Source organism: Fukomys damarensis, unplaced genomic scaffold, assembly GCF_012274545.1.
Source record: "Fukomys damarensis isolate Sample0158 unplaced genomic scaffold, DMR_v1.0_HiC HiC_scaffold_12, whole genome shotgun sequence".
NCBI lineage: Eukaryota > Metazoa > Chordata > Mammalia > Rodentia > Bathyergidae > Fukomys > Fukomys damarensis.
In genome coordinates, this window is record NW_022900924.1 from 56,473,314 (window position 1) to 56,496,084 (window position 22,771).

The 22,771-nt window shown below is 52.7% G+C and overlaps 1 protein-coding gene across 2 annotated transcripts; it reads left to right on the top strand.

The window, feature by feature from the left end:
• Nucleotides 1-6: 6 nt before the first annotated feature.
• Znf445 (zinc finger protein 445) lies at nt 7-16,944 on the top strand. Of its 2 annotated transcripts, none has more exons than XM_010624431.3 (7): nt 7-95; nt 7,013-7,561; nt 9,550-9,718; nt 9,985-10,076; nt 10,297-10,423; nt 10,916-11,026; nt 11,652-16,944. In XM_010624431.3, the coding sequence occupies exons 2-7, from the start codon at nt 7,055-7,057 to the stop codon at nt 13,799-13,801; spliced, it is 3,156 nt and encodes a 1,051-aa protein (XP_010622733.1). In that variant the 5' UTR covers nt 7-95; nt 7,013-7,054; the 3' UTR covers nt 13,802-16,944. The 2 variants fall into 2 exon arrangements, with proteins under 2 accessions (XP_010622733.1, XP_010622734.1); XM_010624432.3 differs by having other exon boundaries at nt 7,055-7,561.
• The last annotated feature ends 5,827 nt before the right edge of the window (nt 16,945-22,771 follow it).

Consider the following 22,771-nt stretch of genomic DNA (forward strand, 5'->3'; position numbering starts at 1 on the left):
GGCGTCGAGAGGCGCAGACGCACACTCATGTGCACGCTGCCGTGCGTGTGCAGGTGATTCTGAGTGGGGTCACGCTGCTGCTGCTCAACGAACAGGTTCGTACTATTGCGATGGGACAGTGTTAGACTAGACGCGTACCATTTGCCGTGCGGTACCTACACGTGTTGCCATTTAACCATTGAAAAATGCCGGGCTCAGTGGCGCTAGGTACGTTCATGCTACTGCGCTTTAAAAACTGTAATCTGACCTGGAGGAATGCATTTTTTTGTGCATGCTGAGCCAGCGCTCTACCAGCGAGCCACGTCCCGAAACCCATTCGTTCATATTTTGGTTTAAATCGGTGCTGGTGTTTCCCTCATTTAGGCGGCTCCGCGAATCCCCGGACCTTGGCGGCCTGAGGGTAGTGCGCTCGGCCCACCTCATTCACTCGAACAGAGAGACCACAAGCAAGCAAAGTGTTGATTTTAGGAAGGCAGAAAGTTTATTGCAGAAGATACAGCCCACTAGAGTGTGCGTGGCGCCGACCCCCATGGTCCCAATTCCTTTTATTTTCCCCACACATCCTTCGTTTTAGGGTTCTACACCCTCCCTCCGTGTACGCATTAGGTGCCTTTCCTCCTTTTTTACTTTTGGACTGCGCATGTCTTCCCATCATGCATCAGTTTTTAATCAGATTGATGAACGTCAGTTCCTAGGTGTGACATGCTCATGATCGTATAATTAGGGCTTATTTTAGGAGAGTCGGGTCAACTGTGCAGGTGTGGACAGTCCTTGGTTTTGTTTTGGTTTTTTCAGAATCAGGGATCGAACTCAGGACCTTGCACTTGCCAGGCAAGCACCAGCCGCACTGTGGGTACCTTCCTGGTTCGCTGTGGTCTGTGTCCCAACTCAGAACAGAACCCATCTATCTACCTACCTGCTGCCTGGGAAGTTATGATGACACTCCTAATACACCCCCCCAGCATAATTAAGACATCACGTTATTGGTTTATTTCCCATAATACATTTACATAATACTAAATTATACATTTTAAAATGATTAAAGTCATATAATTATATGGTGAATGTTATGTGTGTTTTACCATATTGTAATTCCAAGATGTGAAATGCTCAAGTGACAGGGAAACAGCAAAATCTCTTAGGGTGATTCTCTTTCAAGATGAAAGAGCCAATGTGCAGCTTTTAAACAGAGAGCTGTAACCTTCAGTAACTGTAGTGTGCACAGGGTGTTATGTACACCCTGTATGCTGACTGTCTGAATATACAGGGACTAAAGAATTAGGCTGGCTTTGTATATTTCCTTAATGCCAAAGAAAGAAATCTTGGCTGAAAAATATAATAAATCCCTTCTTACTGTACTCTGAAAAGATGGGAACAGTTTAGGATAAACCTCACTATGCACTTAAAAAGAAACATGCTTGCCAGGTGTGATGGTACATCCCTGCCGTGCCAGTGCTCTGGGAGGCTGAGACAGGTAGATCGCAAGTTCAAGTCCAGCCCGGTCAATTTAGCAACGTCATGTGACCTTGTCCCAAAATAAAGGGCTGAGGACCTAGCTCCGTGCACAGGCCCTGGGTTCAGTCCCATGTCCTTGGGAAAATGCTAACTATTCCCCCAGGTGGTTCTAGCATCCAGGAATTACTGAGCATTCTGTGATATTAGAGCTGCTTGAGAGTAAAGATACAAAATACTGTAAAGCGATACAAAGAGAGTGAAGAGATACAAAGGCGAGCAGAGAGATGTAAAATAAAGAGATACCGTAGTATATAACTTGTTATCTTTTGCAATCTGAAATATTTTTGTACTAGAAAGAGCTGAAAGAGGTCTTCTGAGCTTTCCTATGACTTGCCAGGTGAATTGTTACGCTTTATACAAGAACTTCTCTGTTTTATTATATAAAACTCTTTTTCAAGATGTCTGTTAGTATGTAGTCCACCGTGTACTGTATGTATCACCTCCCCCTGGACTCCTGAAGGCAGTGCTATAGGCCTGTTCCTGTGACAGGTACATCGTCGGTGCTGCGTTAGCCTAATGACACCGAGAATCCAAACTGCAAGAAGAAAAATCAACAGTACTTAATAGTCTTTTATTAGACGTTATTGCCGAGTTAGTCCTCAACACCCCAAATGGAAATAAGTCATAAAAATGATAATGATCAAACTTCTTGTTTTTGGAGGAAGGGTCTCACTAAGTTGCCCAGGCTGCCTCTGCCTCCCAAGCACTGGAATTACAGGTGTGTGCCCCTATACCTGGCTATATTTCTTTTAAAACACTTGTATCACTAATAATTGCATATTTACCGAAGCTTCAAAAAATTATGTGGAGTTCTCTTGTACCTTTTACCTAGTTTGCTTATAAATAGTATCCTGCATAATCATAATATACTCATCAAAGTGAAGAAATTTATATTGGTACAGTACTGTTCATGAAACTTTAGAGTCTGTTCAAAGTTTACCAGTTTTTCTCTTTTTCTGTGTAGAAATCCAATGAAATCCAATCCAGTGCCTTTGCTACATTTGTCGATCTCCTCGGTCATCTAAAGTCTGCAACAACTCCTAGTCTTTCTGTGCCCTCAGAACCTTGACAGTTTGGAAGAATTTTGTTATCTGTGATATTAGAATATCTCTCAGTTTGAGTCTCTGTGTTGTTTTCTTGTGCTTTGCAGAGAGTGAAGTTAATGTGTCTTGTTTCTGATCTTAAGGTTACTCACTCTCTCCTTTTGTTGCTGTATTTATGTAGGGGAGATAGTGTGGGATTTAGCATTCAGGTACTCTCTCTGTCCTTAACTTTCACCTCCTAATTAGCATTCATGGGTCAGTCTCCCCTGCAGCAATGAGTACTGTGTCTTTCCCTCTCTTCCTTCTCTGTTTCCTATTAGAAGGTTTTGTGAAGAAGAGTTCTCCCCTTCCCCCTTGATGTATTTACTCAGTCAGTTTTATCAGTATTTGCCTGTGGGTGTTTATTCTTTGCTTTTTGTTTTGTTTTGTTTTGTTTTGAGACTGTAGTTCAGGGTGGTCTTAGCCCAGGCCAGCCTTGAACTGGCATGATCCTTCTGCCTCAGCCTTTGGAGTGCTGGGATTACAGGTGTGCACCACCACGCCCCTGTGCCTTTAGGGTGTTTATTGTTGCTTAAATTATTCTAATTTCAGGCTTTGAGAGTGCTATAAGTTGGCTCCTGTGGCCCCTTGACATTATTCCATCATTTTTGAGTCCATTGTTATTTTTCTACTACTGTGAAACACTCATATTTTTCCTGCCCTGGCTTGGTATCAACCACTTCTCCAAGGCGGGCTAGTTTCTTTCATTGGATTCGGTTTTTGGAGACTGAGTTTTGGGCATTTTACATGATTTTTTAATTGATAAATTAATAGAAATATTGTTTTATGGTTTAAGTATGTACCAAAAGCAATGCTTAGCTGTTAATATCTTAGAAAGTTGTTAGTTTATTATCAGTTTATAAAATATACCCTGTGTTCACTCACACTGGTAGGAAAACACAAAAATAAGAGACTCCTTAGTGGGGCTTTCAGAAGAAAAACGGAGAAACAAAACTACCCATGAAGGGAAAAGGGCATCTTGGAAGTTCCATGTTGTGGTCTTCAAAGCCAGCTGTGGTGATGATGGGTTAAGATTAAAGCTCCAGGCTGGGCATGGTGGCGCACACCTGTAATCCCAGCACTGAGGAAGCTGAAGCAGGAGGATCACTGTGAGTTCGAGACCAGCCTGGGCTACACAGTGAGTTCCAGAGCAGTCTGAACCACATAGTGAGACCCTGTCTCACCCCCCCCCCAAGATTAAAGTTCCAAGATGGGATTCCCTGAGAACCAGCCTGGGTGTTCACAGTTTTATACGAGGAGGCGTTCCTCTGTCGTTTGAAGCTGGTGGGGCCTTGGGAGGGGGGAAGCCTGTGGCTCGCCGCTGCCCCGCTACAGCCAACTCCCGGGCAGCCCCGCTTCCCTCCGAGGCCCGAGGGCCCCTGCGGTAGAAATCCAGATTAAAGTTCCAAGATGGGATTCCCTGAGAACCAGCCTGGGTGTTCACAGTTTTATACGAGGAGGCGTTCCTCTGTCGTTTGAAGCTGGTGGGGCCTTGGGAGGGGGGAAGCCTGTGGCTCGCCGCTGCCCCGCTACAGCCAACTCCCGGGCAGCCCCGCTTCCCTCCGAGGCCCGAGGGCCCCTGCGGTAGAAATCCGAAATCCATTTCCGCGCAGCCCCAGGGTAACTTGAATCCTTGCTCCCGGGCCTTGGTCCGCGTCTGGCTCCGAATAATGATTTCTGACTTCCTGTAAAGCAGAGTCACTATCTGGTGTGGACAGTTCAATCTGTGCCAAAGGTGGAACTCAGATGCTCCAGCAGCGCACACAGGAAAGTGAGAGTAGAGGTGGGCACTGTCTCCTTACCTGGATGCAGAAAGATGCCCCTTTCTCACCCTGTGTAGCTCTGGCCGCTTACAGGTGTTCTTTCCCAGGAGCCTGAGCAGTTCCTGTTCCTGTTAGGTGGCTTCTGGGAGGTGCAGCTGTGCTAAGGCGGCCTTGTCTCTTGCACACTCAGCCAGGTTGAGTCAGACTGACTTGTTTTTACAGCCATAACGTACCTCTCAGTTTACCTCACTCTTCCTTCTGGTGTCTTTTTTAAAATTTAAATTTGTTTTTTGAAATGGTCTTTGATGTTGCCAGGAAGGCCTCAAACTCTTGCATTAAGTGGTCCTCCTGTCTCAGCCTCCTATGAGGTTGGGACTACAGGCATGGACCCCTGTACTTGCCCTCTTTTTATTGTCTTAAGAAATCCTTTTTCGGGGACTGGGGGGGATTTAGCTCAGTGGTGCTGCTGTCTGCCTTACAAGTGCAAAGTCCAGAATTTGATCCCCAGTACCAAAAACAAAGATCCTTTTTTTAATCCCGTGATTCTTTTTTTGGGTGTTTGTTTGTTTGTTTTTTGAGGCAGGGTCTCACTATGTAGTTGAGACTGACCTGGAACTCACTATGTAGTCCAGGCTGGTCTCGAACTCACAGCGATCCTCCTGCCTCAGCCTCCGAGTGCTGGGATTACAGGCGTGCGGCACCACGCCCAGCAACCCCATGATTCTTACTTTCTCTTTTTATTCTTTTCCTGTTTTGTTTAACTAGAATTCTTTGTGTGTGTTTGTATTGTATTTGCCTTGCCAATCATCCCAACAATGCCCTGCATGGTATATTTTTTACCCACTGACTTGTAGTGATAGAGTGTTAGCTTTGCATTGCTATAACAGAATACCTGCATATCCAACTGACTAGAAGTTTCTTTTGACTCACAGTTTGGGAGCTCGAAGTCGCTTGTGGGCCCTGTGGCAGAAGAAGCTGCTTCACTCATGGTGGCGGCTGGAAAACAAAAGGGGCTGAAGTCCTCTCCCTGGCCTCACTTCCACTGGGCCCTGCACAGGCTCAGGACCAGGCCTGACACCTGTGTCCTGTTGAACCACACACTGTCCCCATCACAGCCTCCGAGTTCTCCAGCTCAGTCCTTTTTCCTGGCTGATTTTTGTTGTTGTTGTTTTTGAGACAAGGGCTGGGGATTTCGCTCAGCCTGGCAAATGCAAGGTCCTGAGTTTGATTTCCGGCACCATCCCCAATAAATAAATAAATAAATAAATAACATGTTTTTGAGACAAGGTCTCACTGTGTAGTGCAGGCTGGCCTTGAACTCACTGTGTAGCCCAGGCTGGCCTCTAACTCATGGTATCCTCCTGCCTTGGCCTCCTGAGTACTGGGACTGCAGGCGTGTGCCTCTATGCCTAGCTGTCCTGGCTGTTTTGACTCTGTTGGTCTTTGATTATCCATGGGTCTTTCAGGATCAGCTTGTCAGTTGCTCCAAAGTCATCAGATTGTATTGAATCTGTAGGTCACTTTGGGTCTTCTTGTCATGTTTAATTTCTTTTAACAGTGTTTTTTAGTTTTCAGGGTATACATTTACACATCTTTTGTGAAATTTTATTCTTTTTCAAACTGTTGCAAATGGTGATGTGGCCTGTGGTGCAAGCTCCTTTCTTAGATGTGAAGAAACAAACATTGGGAGAAAACCCAAAAGAAGCCCCTGGCTTCTTACTTAAATACCGTCCCCCATTCTGCACTGTGATGAGCAGCGATTCTCTCCCCCGGCCCTGTGTGTCCTGTCCTGCTGTTGTCCTCCACCCCATTTGGAGCCAGGTCTGACCTAGTTCGGGTTCTGTGCTCTTTCTGTTAAACTCTGCTATCTCCTGAAAGTGGCTTGAGCCCTTAGACGCCTTTGTTATGCTAAATCTTAAAAGGGAGCACAGGAAGTTAGTGGGAAACTGGCTGGATTCATAGTTTTCAAATTACTATTTTTAAACCATTGGTGCCCACAGTAAAATCAGGGATCCCAGTCAACATTTTTTTAGTTGCTTGAAATTTTAAAACATTGTATCACAATATTAATAAGCCACATTTGATATTTTAAAGATCCGCCGAGCAGATTTGTGAGGGCTCTTTCTAGTTTTTGTTGTGTTTCTTAGAGCTGTGTAGTCTTAGCGGCGATTACTATACTGTACCATAAGCCTTGAAATCTGTTAGATTGATGCCTTCCATTGTATTTTTCAAAGTTAGCTAGTGATTGCTTTTCCAACATTCATTGTAGCATATTCTTATATCTGCTAAAAATGTCTTTAAGATTTCTTCACTGCTGAGGATTAAATCCCAGGCCCCAGGCCCTGGCCAGTTGCTCTGCTACTGAGCCGCACGTGGGAAGTCTGACAGGGAAGGGACTGCAATGCCTGGGGAGGGCTGGAGCTTCATTGAGAGCTGACCCTGGGCTGTCTGTTTACGTAGAGCTTCATGGGCTTTTGTCATCGGTGGTTTGCGGTTTCCGCCCCATACAAGTTTTTCTGTGTCCTTGTGTTCCGGTGCCGGTGCTGGGTGCCGGGATCTGAGTGTGCCGCCACGGTCCCGACCTGATCTGGGCAGGGATGGCCCGGGCAGGGTGGGCTGTGATGCACATCGTTTCCTTCTCCTCCTGGACAGGTGACTTCCGTCTCTTGCCAGTGACATGTGGTGTCCCCGCAGATGGCCGTGTTCAGCACGGTGCTGAGAAGACACCTGGAGGATCCTGGTTCGCACACGGGCAGACTGAGCGGAGCGATGCCCCCAGGCCGGTGGTACGCGGTCCCTGCAGCACAGGCCCAGGCTCCCAGGGAGCGAGGGCTCCTCACTGTGAAGAAGGAGGAGGAAGAGGAGGACGAAGGCTATGCCTCGGTGCAGACCGCCCGGCCACAGACGCTCAACCGACCGGGCCAAGAGCTCTTCCGCCAGCTCTTCAGGCAGCTTCGCTACCACGAGTCTTCCAGTGCGCTGGAGACGCTGAGCCGGCTCCGGGAGCTGTGCCGCTGGTGGCTGAGGCCGGATATTCTCTCCAAGGCCCAGATCCTGGAGCTGCTGGTGCTGGAGCAGTTCCTGAGCATCCTGCCGGGGGAGCTCCGGACCTGGGTGCAGCTGCACCAGCCTGAGAGTGGCGAGGAGGCTGTGGTGGTACTAGAGGAGCTGCAGCGGGACCTGGGTGGCTCACGGCGGAGGGTGAGTGTGAGCAGGGACGGTGCCCGGAGGGTGCCGCCTGGGGTAGTGCATCCCTCCGATCTGCAGCTCGCGGCTGCGGGGAGGCCTCCCCTTCTCATTGTGGGCGCACAGGGCCCTGAGCTGTGGACTTTCCCAGGGGCGCCTCAGCCCCAATGCAGGTCGGCAAGCGTCCGTAAGTCACAGTGACCCCAGTGCGCAGACTTCCTCTCCCAGTGTCTGACTGGGCAGAGGGGCACTTAGGGTGGGACTCTGGGTTTCAGGGTAGAGTGTGCAGAAGCCAGGCTCTCTGTGCCTGTGTGGAGGGGCACCCTGGGCTGGGAAATTGTTTTTTTTTTGGTTTTGGTTTTGGTTTTTTGAGACGGGGTCTCACTGTGTAGTTGAGACTGACGTGGAACTCACTGTGTAGCCCAGGCTGGTCTCGTCCTCCTGCCTCAGCCTCCTGAGTGCTGGGATTACAGGCGTGCACCACCACTCCTGGCTGAGCTGGGAAATTGGAAGGCTTCAGGGTCCTGGCTGTGCTGCTGTGCCTCCCAGAATCTCAGGTTACTGAGAAGAACGTGCAGAAATGGTCTGACCAAGAGAATTTGTCTGGGGGACATTTGAGTGGCCAGTGTATGTGTGGCCCCGGCCCTGGTGCTGGGGGGGGGGCAGAGCAGATGGCCCAGGTGTGGCCACTTTCTGCATTCTTCTCCTTCTGTGGCTGATCCTCTGTCTTTTGAGTTGTTTAGTAAAGGGTGTTTATCATTTTTTCAGCCTTCCTTCAGATTTTATTTATGTAAAAATATGAGATGCTCCCTGTGTAAATCATGCATAAGTGAAAGGTGCTCATAGGAGCTCTGAAACAAATTTGACATACTGGTTCCCCAGATTTCTTAACAAGGTTCAGTAGAGTAAAGTATCTGAACATGGCCTCCCAGCAGTAAATAGTAATAAATCAGTGTAAAGTATGACTACGCAAAAAAAAAAAAAAAAAAAAAAAAAAAAATCATGGTTCAACATTGAGGCTACTATTTTTAAAAATCTAAAAGAGCATTTTTCTTTTACCAAAGCACCAAGCTGTTCAGAAGGACTAATCATTTATAAAATTAAATAAACATAGCATTCATACAATGGCTTGGTTCTATTTTGCGCATTTGGGGCTAGAAATAAGTTTTTAAAATCCACGAAAACATTGTCAGTGAGCAGGAGGGGCCTCCCCTGCAGAAAGCCAGCTAGAGAGCAGAAGATGGTGAGGGCCAAGAGAAGGCCCCCAATTCTGCCAAAGGAGCAGAAATGCTTTAAGATGCTGAGGAAACCTGGGTCTTCTGAGCAGATCCCTACAGTGTAAAACACCAGGGTATGAGAAGGCGGTTTGCCTGGTTCCCCCACTGCTCTGTGGTTTGCCTTTTGTAGGCTTGGGTGGAGCAGTCCTTCCTCTTTTAGTCCTGCGCTCTGTCAACTGTTCTGGGCCTTGGCTGATTTGTCTGTATCAGTGTAGGTAAGATCTTGGCAGGGCTGTGCTCACTTAGAGACCAGAGTACTTTGAAGTCCTCCTCTGGCTGGATGGGCACTGTCTGCTTTTGCACCAGGGTCCCTGGCTACCTTAGAGAAGCTCCAGCCCCTCTCTTTCAGGTGTGCAGTTGGGAGCTTGGTCACAGTGCTTCTGGTGCTGAGGGCAGAGCCTGGCAGTGGTTACTGTGGACCTGGGTCTCCTTCATTTCTCTGTTCCAGGCCCGGAGAGGGGACAAGGGGTGGCAGGGAGGGTCACTGTGGCATCTGGGGACTGACTGGAGCTACCAGTGACCCCCAGCTTGTCCTTAGGTGAAGTGGAGATACCAGAGCCTCTGGCGAGGGTGGGAGGCCTCCGAATGCTGCGCCTGGCACAGTCCCCTCTCCCTGGAGGTGACAGGGCGCTGCTCCCAGGCCTCTGCCCCGTAGACTGCAGTGTGGCCTCTTCTCTGAGTTTGGTGTCTGGCCCCACAGGGTCTTCTCACGGTTTCTTCTCACAGAACCCAGGCCTTGGCCCGAGCCCGGCTGTGCACTGGATGGGCACTGCGGCCCTGCAGTCTTCGCAGACCTGGCCCCCTGTGTCCCCGCTCAGGAGCGGCTCTGCTCCGGGACCCCAGCTGGAGCCTCCCTGTGCAGTAGGAGTGCGTGACTTCCTGGCTGGGCCACCCGGTACTCACCTAGCTATGGCCCTGGCCTTCTGCCACCTCCCACATATGAGTGTCATCTTGTCACTGTCCTTCCCCCCATCAGAAGCTCCCTGTCCCTAGCTCTGTCCTCCATACCCTCCGTGACCTGAGTCTGGCTGGCTCCACCTTCCAGTGCATCCCGCTCCTTGGCCCCAAGAGACATGAGGACCTGCCTGTCACTGGGGCAGAGTGGGCTTCTTGGGGGTATCCAGGCTAGCACCTCTTTCAAGCCTTGCTCTTCTTCTTCAGATACTCCTGCCCTGGTGCCTTCTCTTTCCCAGAGAGAGGGGAGCCCAGGAGACCGGGCCACAGCCACACGGTCCCTGACGCCAGAGCTGCCGGTAAGTCACAGGTGGGACGTGCATCCCTGCTGAGTCCGAGCTCCCCCATCCTGGGTGTCCCCTCTGTCGTCCCGGAGACCACACTCCCCTGGAGCCCGAGCTCTTCTCCTTTCTGTGGTCCTGCACTTTGGCTGGATCTACCCTCTGTCCACCCAGAGCCAGCCCCATCCCTGCCCCATGCCGCCCGGGAGGTGGGGGACCAGCACCCGTGTTTCTGTAGGAGGCCACGACTTTCAAGGATGTGGAGGTGACTTTCTCCCAGGATGAGTGGGGCTGCCTGGACTCGACCCAGAGGAACCTGTACAGGGATGTGATGCTGGAGAACTACGGGAATGCGGCTTCCCTGGGTGAGCCCCTGACACCCTGGCTGTGGACACGTGGACACCTGGCTTCGGCCTTCTCGGTGTTAATTGTGCACAGAGGGAGCCTAAACTCGTGTCAGTCCTGGCTCAATAACTACTAACGAGGTCGGTCACCGCATCTGTCACCACACTGTCCTCTTCTGAAAAACGGAGATGATTATGCCTGCCCTGCTGGGTTATTATAAACACTAAAGATGTCTCTAGTTCCTGGGCATTGAAAAAATGGCATTGCAGAAATGTGAGCCGACCTAACCAACCGTGCAGTCCTGGCTCCCAGTGCAGGAGGTGGCAGGAGCCCTTGTGTTTGTGACTTTTCTCAGTCCCTGCTCTGTGTGTCTGCTCAGGGTCTGGGCTTGTGCCCTCCCTCCCTCCCTCCCCTTGTCCCCTGGCCTGTCCCTACCAGGACCGGGTGGAAGACCCCGGAGAGCTGTTCTGTGTGACCCACGTGCCTCCCACCCCTCCTCTTCTCTTCTGCAGCGGGGTCCTGCTCCAAACCTGCCCTCATCTCTTGGTTAGAAGCAAGGGAGCCCTGGGGCCTGAAGGTCCAGACAGCTCAGTCTAAGAGGCTTCCGGGTTCCACTCCTACAGGTGAGTCCAGGGAGCTGGCCAGGCCCTGCCTTCCTGTCTAGTACTGACCAGGGCCTGCCCTGTCATTGCTGGCCAGGAGGAAGACCTTTACCAATGCTGCTCGGGGCTCAGGCCCCAGGCCTCTCCCCTGCGGACTGGCCCAGGACAGCTGTTTGTGTCCAGGCTGGTCCCTTCCCGGCGACTCTCCCACCGAAGGCTTTTCCTGTCCTCTTCTCCGCTCGTGGATTCTCCTCAGCCCGGTGCCCACTCTTCCCCGAACCCCTAGGCACACCCTGTCCTGTTCCTTTTTTCTGACTTCCTTCTGTGCTAGGCTTGGTCTCCAGTCCTTTCATCCAGGTGCTTCCCAGAGCCCCAGCCCCTGGCAAGGGGCCCCTTTCTGCGTGCTCCGACGCCTCGGTGCAGCCCCTCCCTTGCTAGTTTGCTGTCCTCCCGACCTTTTCATTTTCCTGCCTGACTCCAGCTGCTGTATCCATCTTGTGTCCTCCCTTCCCTGTTGTCTGGAGTCCCCTTCCGTGGTTTGCCTTGGCCTTGACTGTTTTTGAAAAGGCATTGGCAGTCTGCCAGGAGCCTTAATGCCCTTACTGCAGTTCCAAAGTACATTCTCTTGTGTCTTAATTTTTGTCAGGAGGTGAGCTCCAGATGAAGTCAAACAAATTGGTCTTAAAGCAAGAACCTGTGGAAGACGCAGATGCAGATGATGCTGTGTCAGCCAAGAGTCCTGTGACAAGTGTTCCGGAGGGGGCGGGGCCCGGAGCGTCTTTGGAACAGCAGAGGTGGCTAACAAAGCGCTGTGTGAGCCTTAAGAAGGAAGAGTGTGACTTCAGTCCCACGGCAGGGCGAGAATTGGACATGTCAGAAAGGAGTGACACTCCTGACCTAAAACATGTAGCATATTTGAGAGTCTCCAGGAAAAAGCGATCCCTAATACATGGCTGTGAGAGACACCTGAGGAAAAGTTCACACCATTATGACTATAAGAAACGAGGAAAGGGGCGCAGACACGCGGTGGGGGGCTTCAGCCTCCATCAGAGGATTCACAGCGGGCTGATGGGGAGCGAAAAGGACGCCTGTGGGAAGGGCTTCGGCCTCGGCGCTGCTCACCCCCATGAGCAAGGTCTGTTTGCCGTGGGGACGTCGTACAGGTGCCGGGACTGCGGGAGGACCTTCAAACGGAGCTCCCATCTCGAGTACCACCAGAGGCTTCACAGCCAGGAGAAGCCGTTCAAGTGCAGGGTGTGTGAGAAAGCCTTCAGGTGGAGCTCCAACTGCATACGGCACGAGAAGATTCACACCGGAGTGAAGCCGTACAAGTGTGGTTCGTGTGACAAGGCTTTCCAGCGCATGTCCGCCTTCCGTCTGCACCAGGAGACCCACACGAAGCAGAAAGTGGAGTCGACTCAGTGTGAGGAAGCCCTCGCCTACGGCTCAGAGCTAGAGCCTCATTTGAGAGACCAGGGTGGGGAGAAGCTCTTTGACTGCAGCCAGTGTAGGAAATCCTTCCACTGTAAGTCCTATGTCCTTGAACATCAGCGGATCCACACGCAGGAGAAGCCTTACAAATGTGCCCGCTGCAGGAAGACCTTCCGCTGGAGGTCCAACTTCACCCGCCACGTGAGGCTGCACCAGGACGAGGAGCTCTGTGCGCCGGGTCTGCGTCAGGGCGATGTCGCCCGGAAGGACTGCCGTGAGCCGCAGGGGCCCCCTGTGGGAGAGAACACTTTTCTGTGTCAGCAGTGCGGGAAAACTTTTACGCAAAAGAAAACCCTCCTTGAGCACCAGAGAGTGCACACGGGCGAGACACCGTACCAGTGTGGCGAATGTGGGAAAAGGTTCACCTACAGGTCAGCCTTCATTGTCCACAAGAAGAAGCACGCCACTAAAAGAAAGCCGGAGGGCGGGCCGTCCTTCAGTCAGGACGGCGTGTGCCAGGTTCCACAGAGCAGCCGCCCCCCAGAGGAGCCCCACAAGTGTAGCCAGTGTGGCAAGGCCTTCCGTAACCACTCCTTCCTCCTCATCCACCAGAGAGTTCACACCAGGGAGAAGCCTTACAAGTGCCGGGAATGTGGAAAGGCCTTCAGGTGGAGCTCCAATCTCTACCGGCACCAGAGGAAGCACTCGGCGCGCCGCCAGCACGAGGACCACCCGCGGGACGTGCCTCCACCTCTGTCCCCGAAAGTCCTCACCGACCAGAAACCGTTCTGGTGCCAAGAATGTGGGAAAACCTTTACACGTAAGAGGAGTCTCTTAGATCATAAGGGAATCCACAGCGGAGAGAAGCGCTACAAATGCAGCGTGTGTGGGAAGTCTTACGACAGAAACTACCGTCTTGTCAACCATCAGAGAGTCCACGCCTCAGAGCGGCCTTTCAAATACCAGTGGACTGGGAAAGAGTTCCTCGGGAGACACGCTCTCTCCGTCCACCAGAGGAGGCAGCCCCGCGTCACCCAGTCGGAATGTAGCTCGTCTGGGCTGTCTTCCTTCCAGGACACGGGGCTGAGTGCACAGGAACTAACACCAGGGGAGGAGAAGCCTCTGGGGGACGCGGAGGAACCCTGTGACCAGCGCTCAGCGCTCTCGGGACCCCAGGACGCGGCCCCGGGGAAGAAGTGCCACAGGTGTAACCTGTGTGGGAAAGCCTTCAGCAAGGGGTCGCTGCTCCTCAGCCACAAGAGGTTCCATACTCGGGAGAGGCCCTTCAAGTGCAGGGTGTGTGGGAAGACCTTCAGGTGGTCTTCGAATCTGGCTCGGCACATGAAAAACCATATTCAAGAGTAGCCGGGGCCTGCTGCTGACCGTCCCGCCGGAGAGCCCCTGGTTGTAGGCTGTGGGGCAAGCCTTTACACGGGCCCAGGCCCTTTTTGGGAGTGGATGGCAGGGAATCCTGAGAATCTAAAAGCTCAGGGAGTCCCCCGTCTACCTGCCAGGCAGCGATACTGGGAACGGCGGTGGCAGCGGCGGCGTGTTCTTCGGGCCTAACAGGCCCAGGCCCCAGGAGCAGGTCTTGCAAATAACCCCGGCTTCCTCCAGCCAGGTCTCCACAGCCAGCTAAGGACAAGATGCTGCCTTTGGGACTGGGCGGCACTGTGGCCTGGTGCACTGTGGCTGCTGCCAAGGGGCTGGGGTGTCTGTGTCTCTCTGGGCTTGGCTTGTGATGGTGCAGTGTCGAGGACCAGTCTTCTCCCAGATGTCTCCTGAGGAGTCCTAGCTGGGTTCGTTTCTGCCGAGGCTCTGAGGCGTCTGCAGCGTGGTGCAGAGTGGGCTGGTGGCCTCCGTGACTCGGGAGTGGAGCTCCGCCGGCATCCTGCTGCCATCTCCACCCCTCACGGCCCCTCAGGCAGCAGAGCACTGGCCCTGTGTCGGGCACCAGTGAGTGCTGAGGCCCGCGGTGGCCGGTACACGAACGTCCTGCTGTCTTTGCCGTCACGTAAACACGAGGGATGTGCTGAGGACCGAGAAAGTGAGCAGTGCCGGCCGGGAGGTGACGTTCAGTAGGCCGGGGGAGGGTCGGCAGGTGAGGTTGGAGCAGACCCCGGGCGGGAGGAGGTGAGCGCACCACGGGCATCCCTAGGAGAGCAGGCAGAGGTGGGGTCTTGGCGGGCATGCGAGGGGACAGCGGGAGGCTCCGGGGTAGAGTGGAGTGGGCCGGGCCTCGTGAGCACTGGTGGCCTCGGGCCCTTCTGTGGAGAGAGGTGGTCTGTGGAGATCGCTGTGGATCGGGGGCCTTGAGGGGCGCCTCTCGCTTGCCCGCCCGCTTGTGTTCAGAAAGCAGGGCCACCTCCCTCGGGGCTGTGGTGTGGAGGACTGCTGTTTGCTTCTCAGGTGCACGGGAGTCCTTGAAGTCCTGAGGATAGCACAGGTGTGCGCGGTGGTGGCGAGGTCTCGGGCTGCCCCCTGTTGGGCCGCAAGTAGGGTTATGATCCTGGGCGGGCCGCATCTTCCAGGGAGAAGAAACCAGTGTGCCGAGTTCCCGAGGACCAGGGGCTGCTGCACACAGGCGAGGCGCAGCCACAGATGGCTTCAGTGGCGTCTCCTGGGCACTGTGCTGCGTTTTCAATTTTGTCATCTTAGGTGGTCCTGCCACCCTCTCGCCTTTTCTACGGTGGAATCAAGTGTCCGAAGCTGACACCAAGTGTGGCTGGGCGGCGGCTAGGCCAAGGAAGTCTTGCAGTTATCAGATCTGGGTCCCCAGCTCTGAGCGCCTCGGCCCTTTTCTGAGCCAGTGGTCTCAGGGATCCGGGATACCTGCGTCAGAGCCCTCACAGAGGTGCTGCTCACCTGTCAGCTGGTGCTCTACCAGGGATAGCCTTCTCTGGCAAGTTCCATTCCCTACACCTGTGCCACCTACTTCCTTGTGAAGTTTGGTTCCAACAGGTTCTTTTACTGCCATTTTGATAGAATGCGATCTTATTTTTATATATTCCAGTCCAATTTAAAAATACACAATGAAGTCAAAACCAACAGAACCTTCTATGCTGACGTATTCTGTAGGATTGTGCTGATGTCATCTGCTCAGAAAATCGTAGTTCTGTAAGTGATATTGTAGATGTATCAATAAAGGTCTGACCTTGGGCATGACCACTGAACATTTTGGTGTAACGGTGCTGGTTTTGCCTTCGCCCTCATCCCCCGCCGACTTTGCTGTCCTCCTTCACCACAGGCCGTGCCTGTTCCTAGCCCTCTCCTAGGCCGCACCCTGCTGGGCGCTCTCAGCTTCCTTGCCCGTCACGGAGCACTGCCAGGCTTGGGTCCTTGCCACGCAGAGGAGATTTTTGCCCAAACTGTCTCTAAAGGACTTGAGAACTGGACTGTTTTCAGCCAAGTTAGGGTTGGGATGTTTTGAAGGGGCCCCCACGTGGAATTTTGATGCCAGTGCTCAGTACGCCTGCCGGTTGGGAGCCTGCTGTGGATGGCTTTGGACCCTAGACTCCAGCTGACACCAGGTCTCCGGTGCCTCAGCTTCCCACCTGGCCCGCCTTCTCCGCATACCTTGGGGAACTGAGGTTTCGGATGGGAGGGCCAGATGGGCCGGGACTATCCCAGCGAGAAGTGGGTGTCACCTGCGCAGTGTGCTCAGCCCACCCTTGCTGACAGATTGTCAAACCAGACACATTTGTTGAGAAGAAAACAGGAGAAATGCAGAATGCAGATGATCTGGTACACAAGCCAGAATTCACAAAAGCCCGACTGGCTGCGTGTGGGACAGCTGGAATTGACGCTGCTTTGGCTATTGTCCCAAGTAGTGTGCAAGGGCTTGTGAAGTCGAGAGCACTCCCCTGTACAGTCCCCTCTGGTACATCCTAGTCGAGCTCCATCTGAGGAAAGAAAAGCCTGCTCCAGAGAGCACTGCGTAGGCAGCAGGATGGGGAGAAATGTGTCAGCCATCAGCAGAACAGGCAAACGGGTGTTCTTGTCCTGGGCTTGGGTTTTGGTGCTCCCGGAAGTGAATTCGAGTTACGGCATTCAGCGGAGCACACCGCAGGAGCCGGTCCAGGGTGCCCTTCACCTAAGGTAAGCTCGTGCACTGCTGCACCGCGCGTCTGCTGACTGGCGTTTCACTCTTTGTAAATGGGGTGTAGTTATGAAATAATGCATGTAAGGTGTTTCGTGTCTGGTATGTAAGTGTTCTTGGTATGTAGGAGACGCTGTTACTGTTTTGCACAACATTTTCTGTGGATTCAAACGATATGAAATGCGTGTCGAGTTGTGGACTGGAGTAACAAGAACCCCACTGCTCTGCCACTGGCGGGAGAGGCCAGCGGGGTCGGGGAGGGCTCACAGGCTTCCCTTGTGGTTTTGTGTGTGGTCTTCATGGAAGTGCACCAGAATGCTAAGACTTAACGTAGTAATCTGGTGGGTTCTTTTAACACCTTCAAAATATGTCAAAATAAAACATTTTAAAAGATGGCATCTGGTGTCTTATGATTGTATAAGAGTCCCAACTCTGCCAGCTGGAACTTTCTAGGCTTTGCTGTCCTTACTCGTCAAACTTGCTACAAAAGGGATACAGCTCTTCCGCAGATGGAGAAAGTGGGTTTCCGTGTGGGGACGTGCGGTGCGCACCTGGAGCGGGCCGGGACCTGGGTAAGGAGGACAGGGACTGCCAGGCTGTCGCGCAGGCAGAAGCTGCCGGAGCCCTGACACCCCGGGCCCGACGCGGCCATCCTGGCGTGTCCCCTGCCCACTGGTTGCTCACGGCTCGCGCTCCCTCCCCTGCTGTCCGCGCCTGGACAGGCCGGTGAGAAGGCCCAGGACGCCCTCGAGACAGCAGAGGGGAAGTCTACACTGCAAACCAGAGTTCTAGTGCGCCCAGCCCTTATCCTCTAACCCAGCAGCAGAGGCACTTTCTCCTCTGTTCGAGCGGTTGGCTGGCTGCCGGGGTTCTTTCGCGCAGTTTGGACGGAAACTGCGAACAGGCAAAGCGCAGCCCCCTTTGTGTTGGGCGCGCAACATGGGGAGTCAGCCCGGGGGCGCAGATGGAGCCCGCAGGGTCCGGGGCCTCATCCGGAAGTCCGAGCCAGCAGCTCCCAAGCCCCCACGGCTCTGCGCTTCTCGGTCCCCTCCGGCCAGCTCAGCACAAGCTGCCCTGTGCGCTCCCTCCACAGGAATTGTAGATGGGCCGGATAAAACCGAGCGGCGGCGGCACGCGGAGCGCTTTCTACAGACCCCAAATACTCACAAGTGCACAGTGTCCAGTCGCTCCTCAGCGACGCGGGTCAAGTGGCCCAGGGCACCTGTGGAGGCACGGGGTCATCAGAGTGGACCAGTGACCTGAGCTCGTGCAAACAAGTCAGAAACTTCTAAGCAGCCACGAAACATTTGGGGCAGCCACAGCTAAGAGAGGAAAAATCAAAAGTACCTCTTGGGGGAGCATCAGTTTCTCTTACCCAGAAATCCTCTCCTGTGAGTGGAAGTTGGCATTGCCCCTTGGTGTTTTATCGTCTACATCAGTTTTGGATCCCATCTTCTGGGGAGACCACAAAGCAGGGAGGAGGAGTGGCTCGGGTTGGCACAGGGGCCTTGTGGCTGAACTCAAATCCACGGGGTCACACAGGGTTGGGGGACCCTCTAAAGGGTCTTGGCATCTGAGCTTGGAAGAGGAGCCCCCTGGCCTGTGGGGCTGGTTCTGTGGAGGCACCAGTTGCTGTTGCAGTTTTGTCGCTGACAAACTGCCCGAGAGAGTAAACATGGGAGACTCCTTCCTTGGCTTCTGGCTGCAGGGGCTTCAGCCCAGGGCCACTTGGTGGCACCTCATGGTGGCAGCACCTAGAGGGCAAATCTCACTTCTTGGTGTCCAAAAAGCAAAGAGAAGGGGCTGGGGCCCCAGTTCCCCTTCAGTGGCATCCCCAGGGACCCCGCTTCCTCCTCTTAGGGGTCCCACCTCCCCATAGCACCACAGGACGGGGGACTTTGGAGGACCCTTAACCAAAGCACGGCCCCAATGAAGTGTTTGTCTGCCCAGCTCGGTCCGACACATCGGGCAGAGCATTCAGACGAGTCTGTTGCCCACGTGATACAGGAGTGCTGAAAATTTGTTTAAAAGTCACCTTCTGGGCTGGTTGATTTAGTGGCACTGTCTGCCTGGCCAGCACAAGGTCCTGAGTTCAATTCCCAGTACACACACACACACACACACACACACAAAATCTGCAGTGGTGTTGCTTACTGCTGAAGAAATTCCAGGAGCATTTAATAAATTAAAGCTTCATCTTGCTGAATGGTTCCAGAAGAACTGTGGCAGCAAGTGGGAGTCACGCAAGCTGTTTTGTGTGTGTGTGTGTGTGTGTGTGTGTGTGTGTGTGTGTGCGCGCGCGCGCGCACACGTGGAATGGGTGGCTGTGTACCCCAGACCACAGCAGCCTTGCACAGAGGTGGGAGAGGTGGACAGTGGACAGGGAACTTCACGCTGGCGTCTAGAGTCACAGAACTCCAGAGAGCAGTGTGATGTAGAAAATGAATGTGAACCAGAGACTTCCAGCAAAATGGTGGAATAGTGAGCGATGGAGCTAAGGGATTCGGAATCCAGACGGGAAAATTGCAACTTGGGGGAGAAAAAGTCAATCCCAGGAACCAGGAAGGACCTGACAGGAAAATTAGAATCTAGAGAAGTTAAAGAGGCAGAATGTGAGCTACCCTCTGAGAAGAACTCGCCAGCGTTCACCTCCGCTGTGTCTGTCCCTGAAATATGCACACCTGAGCGTCACCTTGGAGGACACACGGCCTCCCAAGCCCGAGCCTCCCCCAGCGATCCCCATGTCAACCTCCCAGGCTGCTGGGCTCAGGAGCTGTCCTGCTATTTTACATTGTCAGCACGGTTTTTCACAACTTCTATGCTATTTATTTCCACTGCGCCTAATTTCCAATACTAGAGGTACAAATTGTTTAAAGACTTTTAAAGCGTCCTAACTCATTTTAAGTATTTTTTGCACTTTTAACTCTGTGAAAGTATATCATCACAGTGTTGGCTTTATGTGTTCACCGGTCCCAACCACCGTGGACACAGATGAAGGCAAGGAAAGACAACTGAGGGGCAGTGGGGAGAGTCACCCCGTACACCGCAGGGGTCCCGGGGCTCCACCCGTGGACCCTCGCCCCATGGCCACTGCCGTCCTCTGGCTCTTCGGACCCTGCCACCGCAGGACTAGCGGAGGTCTCCCCCTGCTCTGCGCGGATCTCCAGGCCCGAGCCAGCGCTCGGTAAGAGACACGGCGGACCCGCAGCGGTCCCCTCCCGCCCTCGAGCCGGCCCGCGCTTCACAAGGTCTGTTTCCGGTGAATGCACAGCTTCTGCTGCTCTCGTAAGGTATGAGGCGATGTCCTTGCCTCTGGGACGGGCAGGCTTCGAGGTCTGAGCCCATCCAGCGCTGGGGGAGGAGCGTGGTCGGGGCAGTGGACGCCGTGTGGCTTCCAAGGTGACGCTCAGGTGTGGGGGGCGGGAGCGGAGAGGACGAGCCTGAGCAGCTGCGGCAGCGCAGCACGCAGTCCCTTCTCTGTCCCAAGGTCCATTGCTTTAATTCTCTGCCCCCAGACAGGCCTCTGTGACCAGGGGCCTCTGCGCAGTCAGCTCTCCTTGCCCTCTCGGCGGACTGAAGGCGGACTGGAGGCCCCACCCACACTCAGAAGAGCCCGGAAAGCCGGACGCACCCATAAAGCACCTTCACCACTGATGGAGCAACAGTAATGAGGCAGGCCCTTGCCTTGTCTTGCCTCCATGTTTTTTTCCCCAACAGAATGTTTTGTTCCAGAAATACAACAGTTTGTGCTGCTGGGCAGGGCTCCTGCCCAGTGTATCAAACTTTTTTGTAGCTGTCTGTGCCTCTCAGGAATGTTCTGTAACTCTGACCCCTTAACAGAATGTTCTATTAAGCCCCACCCCTTACAGGGCTGTTCTGTTAACCACCTTTGAAAATCCACCCCGCTGCTTCAGTGAGCATGCTCACAAGGCATGTATTTCAGGAATGTTCTGTGACTCCACCCCCTTCAGCAAGCCTGCTCATCTACCCTGTAGATCCCTACATAAGGAAGGTCTCATTTCTTTTTCTTTTTTTTTTTTTTGACAGGGTCTCACTATGTAGTTGAGACTGACCTGGAACTCACTATGTAGCCCAGGCTGGTCTGGAACTCTCAGTGATCCTCCTGCCTCAGCCTCCCTAGGATTACAAGCATGTGCCACCACACCCGGCTTTAAGTGAGAAGGAAGGTCTCATTTCTTTCTTTCTTTTTTTTTTTTTTTAAATTTTTTTGAGACAGTCTCACTACGTAGTTGAGTCTGACCTGGAACTCACTATGTAGCCCAGGCTGGTCTCACACTCACAGCAATCCTCCTGCCTCAGCCTCCTGATTGCTGGGATTACAGGAGTGCAGGAAGGTCTCATTTCTGGTTGAATGTTCAGACTTTGAGTATAAATTCCTCTAAGCTGGCCAGTGTAATAAAAGTTTTTTTCCCACCTCTCTGAGCGACCATTGGATTCTTGAGTTTTTTGTTTTGTTTTGGTACCAGGGATCAAACTCAGGACCTTGTGCTTTGGAGGCAGGTGGTGGTACCACTGAGCTAAATCCCCAATCCCCGGAGTCTTCAAATTGTAACACTGTAACACTTGGCTATAGCACTGAGCCGTTGCTTTGCCACAACATCCGGAGACAGCATAGTTCAATTAGCCTGTGAGCTTTAATTTCAGGGATTATGAATTGAGTTCAGTTTTGGGGAGTGGTCTATAGGGATGGATTACATCTGTGATTTCATTTAAAGATATGACCCAATGAAGTTATGTAGCTATCCAAGGGTCTCTCCCACAAGGTTGTAAGAATACACTGAAAGCACTGGGCGTGGGCAGAATAGAGTTTTGTTGGATCTGGACATTAAAAAGTCATTTCCCATGAGAGGCCACGGAGACAGGGCTCCCCAGAGACAAGCATGGGAGCTGCCAGTCACCCACAGGAGTGGGGAAGCTCAGACTCGGGAGCAGAGGGTAGAAGTCCGAGGTGAAGGCAATGGCAACCTAACAAGTGATGCTTATAAAACGTGTAATTGTGAAATTCATAAAAATCAGCCTTAAAAGGCATTTGCTTTGGCTGGGGATCTAGCTCGGTGCTGCCGCCTGCCTTGAAAGTGCAAGGTCCTGAGTTTGATCCCTGGTTAAAACAAAAGAGGGTATTTGTTTTTATTTTAAATAAAAATGTATACATAATTTTAATATTTCAATTACGGAAATAGTGAAACATTTTGTGATAGCCAACTTGACTCCATTCTGTGTGAGGTTGAGTGATTCAGGGGGTGCCTCCCGTGTGGGCGCCTCCTGTTTGGTCGAGCGGTGTGCAGCTGTACCTTATCTTTATGGCCTTCCCTTTGGGTGGAGCAGTCCGCACCTGTATGTGCTGTGACCTTGTGAACAGAATACCTGGCATCTGTGTGATATTTTATTTCAACTAAACTGTGTGAAACTTCCTGTGACCTCACTAATGCAGCAAAGTTCTGCTTCGGTAAAATTCTGCTTACCCTTTACACTTCCACTCTCCCTGTGCCCTCCCCAACGAGAAGGGCCGCTTAAAAGAAACCCACAAGCCGCTTTTCAGTCGAGAGGTTTCAAGCACTAGCCACTCTCGGCCGCCGGCAATGAAGGACTCAAATCCGGCTCAGTGTTGGCGAACCTCTATCATCTCTAAGATTGAGTATAACAGTTTAATTCATATAACAATGTTAAGAAATGTAGGAGTCTGAATCGTGGAAAGTTTCCTCCTCCTCTTCCACCACTACCTGCATTTTCTTTTCTGGAAAACAAAAACCCAGTGCTGTATATGAAGCTGGGAATGGCGACATCAGAAACCAGAAGAAGGAAGACAGTGCCGGAGATCCCTAGGGTGGGAGCCTCAGGTGCCGGGACAGCGGCCCTGGGTGCAGTGCTGGCTGGAGCCCGGGCTGGGATGCTTTACATAATCAAGGCTGGGTTGCTAGGAGCCCTGCCTCCCAGGACCCCTCCTACTCCTGGGCCCACTTCCCAGAAGCCTCTGCCTGGGGCTTCCAACAGGTGAGCTGCAAAGCCTCCTAAGCCGCCCAGCCCTTCCACCCCCACCTTCAGATCACACCCTGCTCCAACCACTGTGATTCTGGGATCCCTGCTGGACGGCGATTTCCCACACTGTGGCCTTGTGGACCTCCAGGGAGGCTGGGGACCCTGGGGAAAGGGGTAGCGAGGCCTGGGATGCTGCTGGGGGACCTGGAGGACACACGAAGTAGTGCACCTTGAAGTTC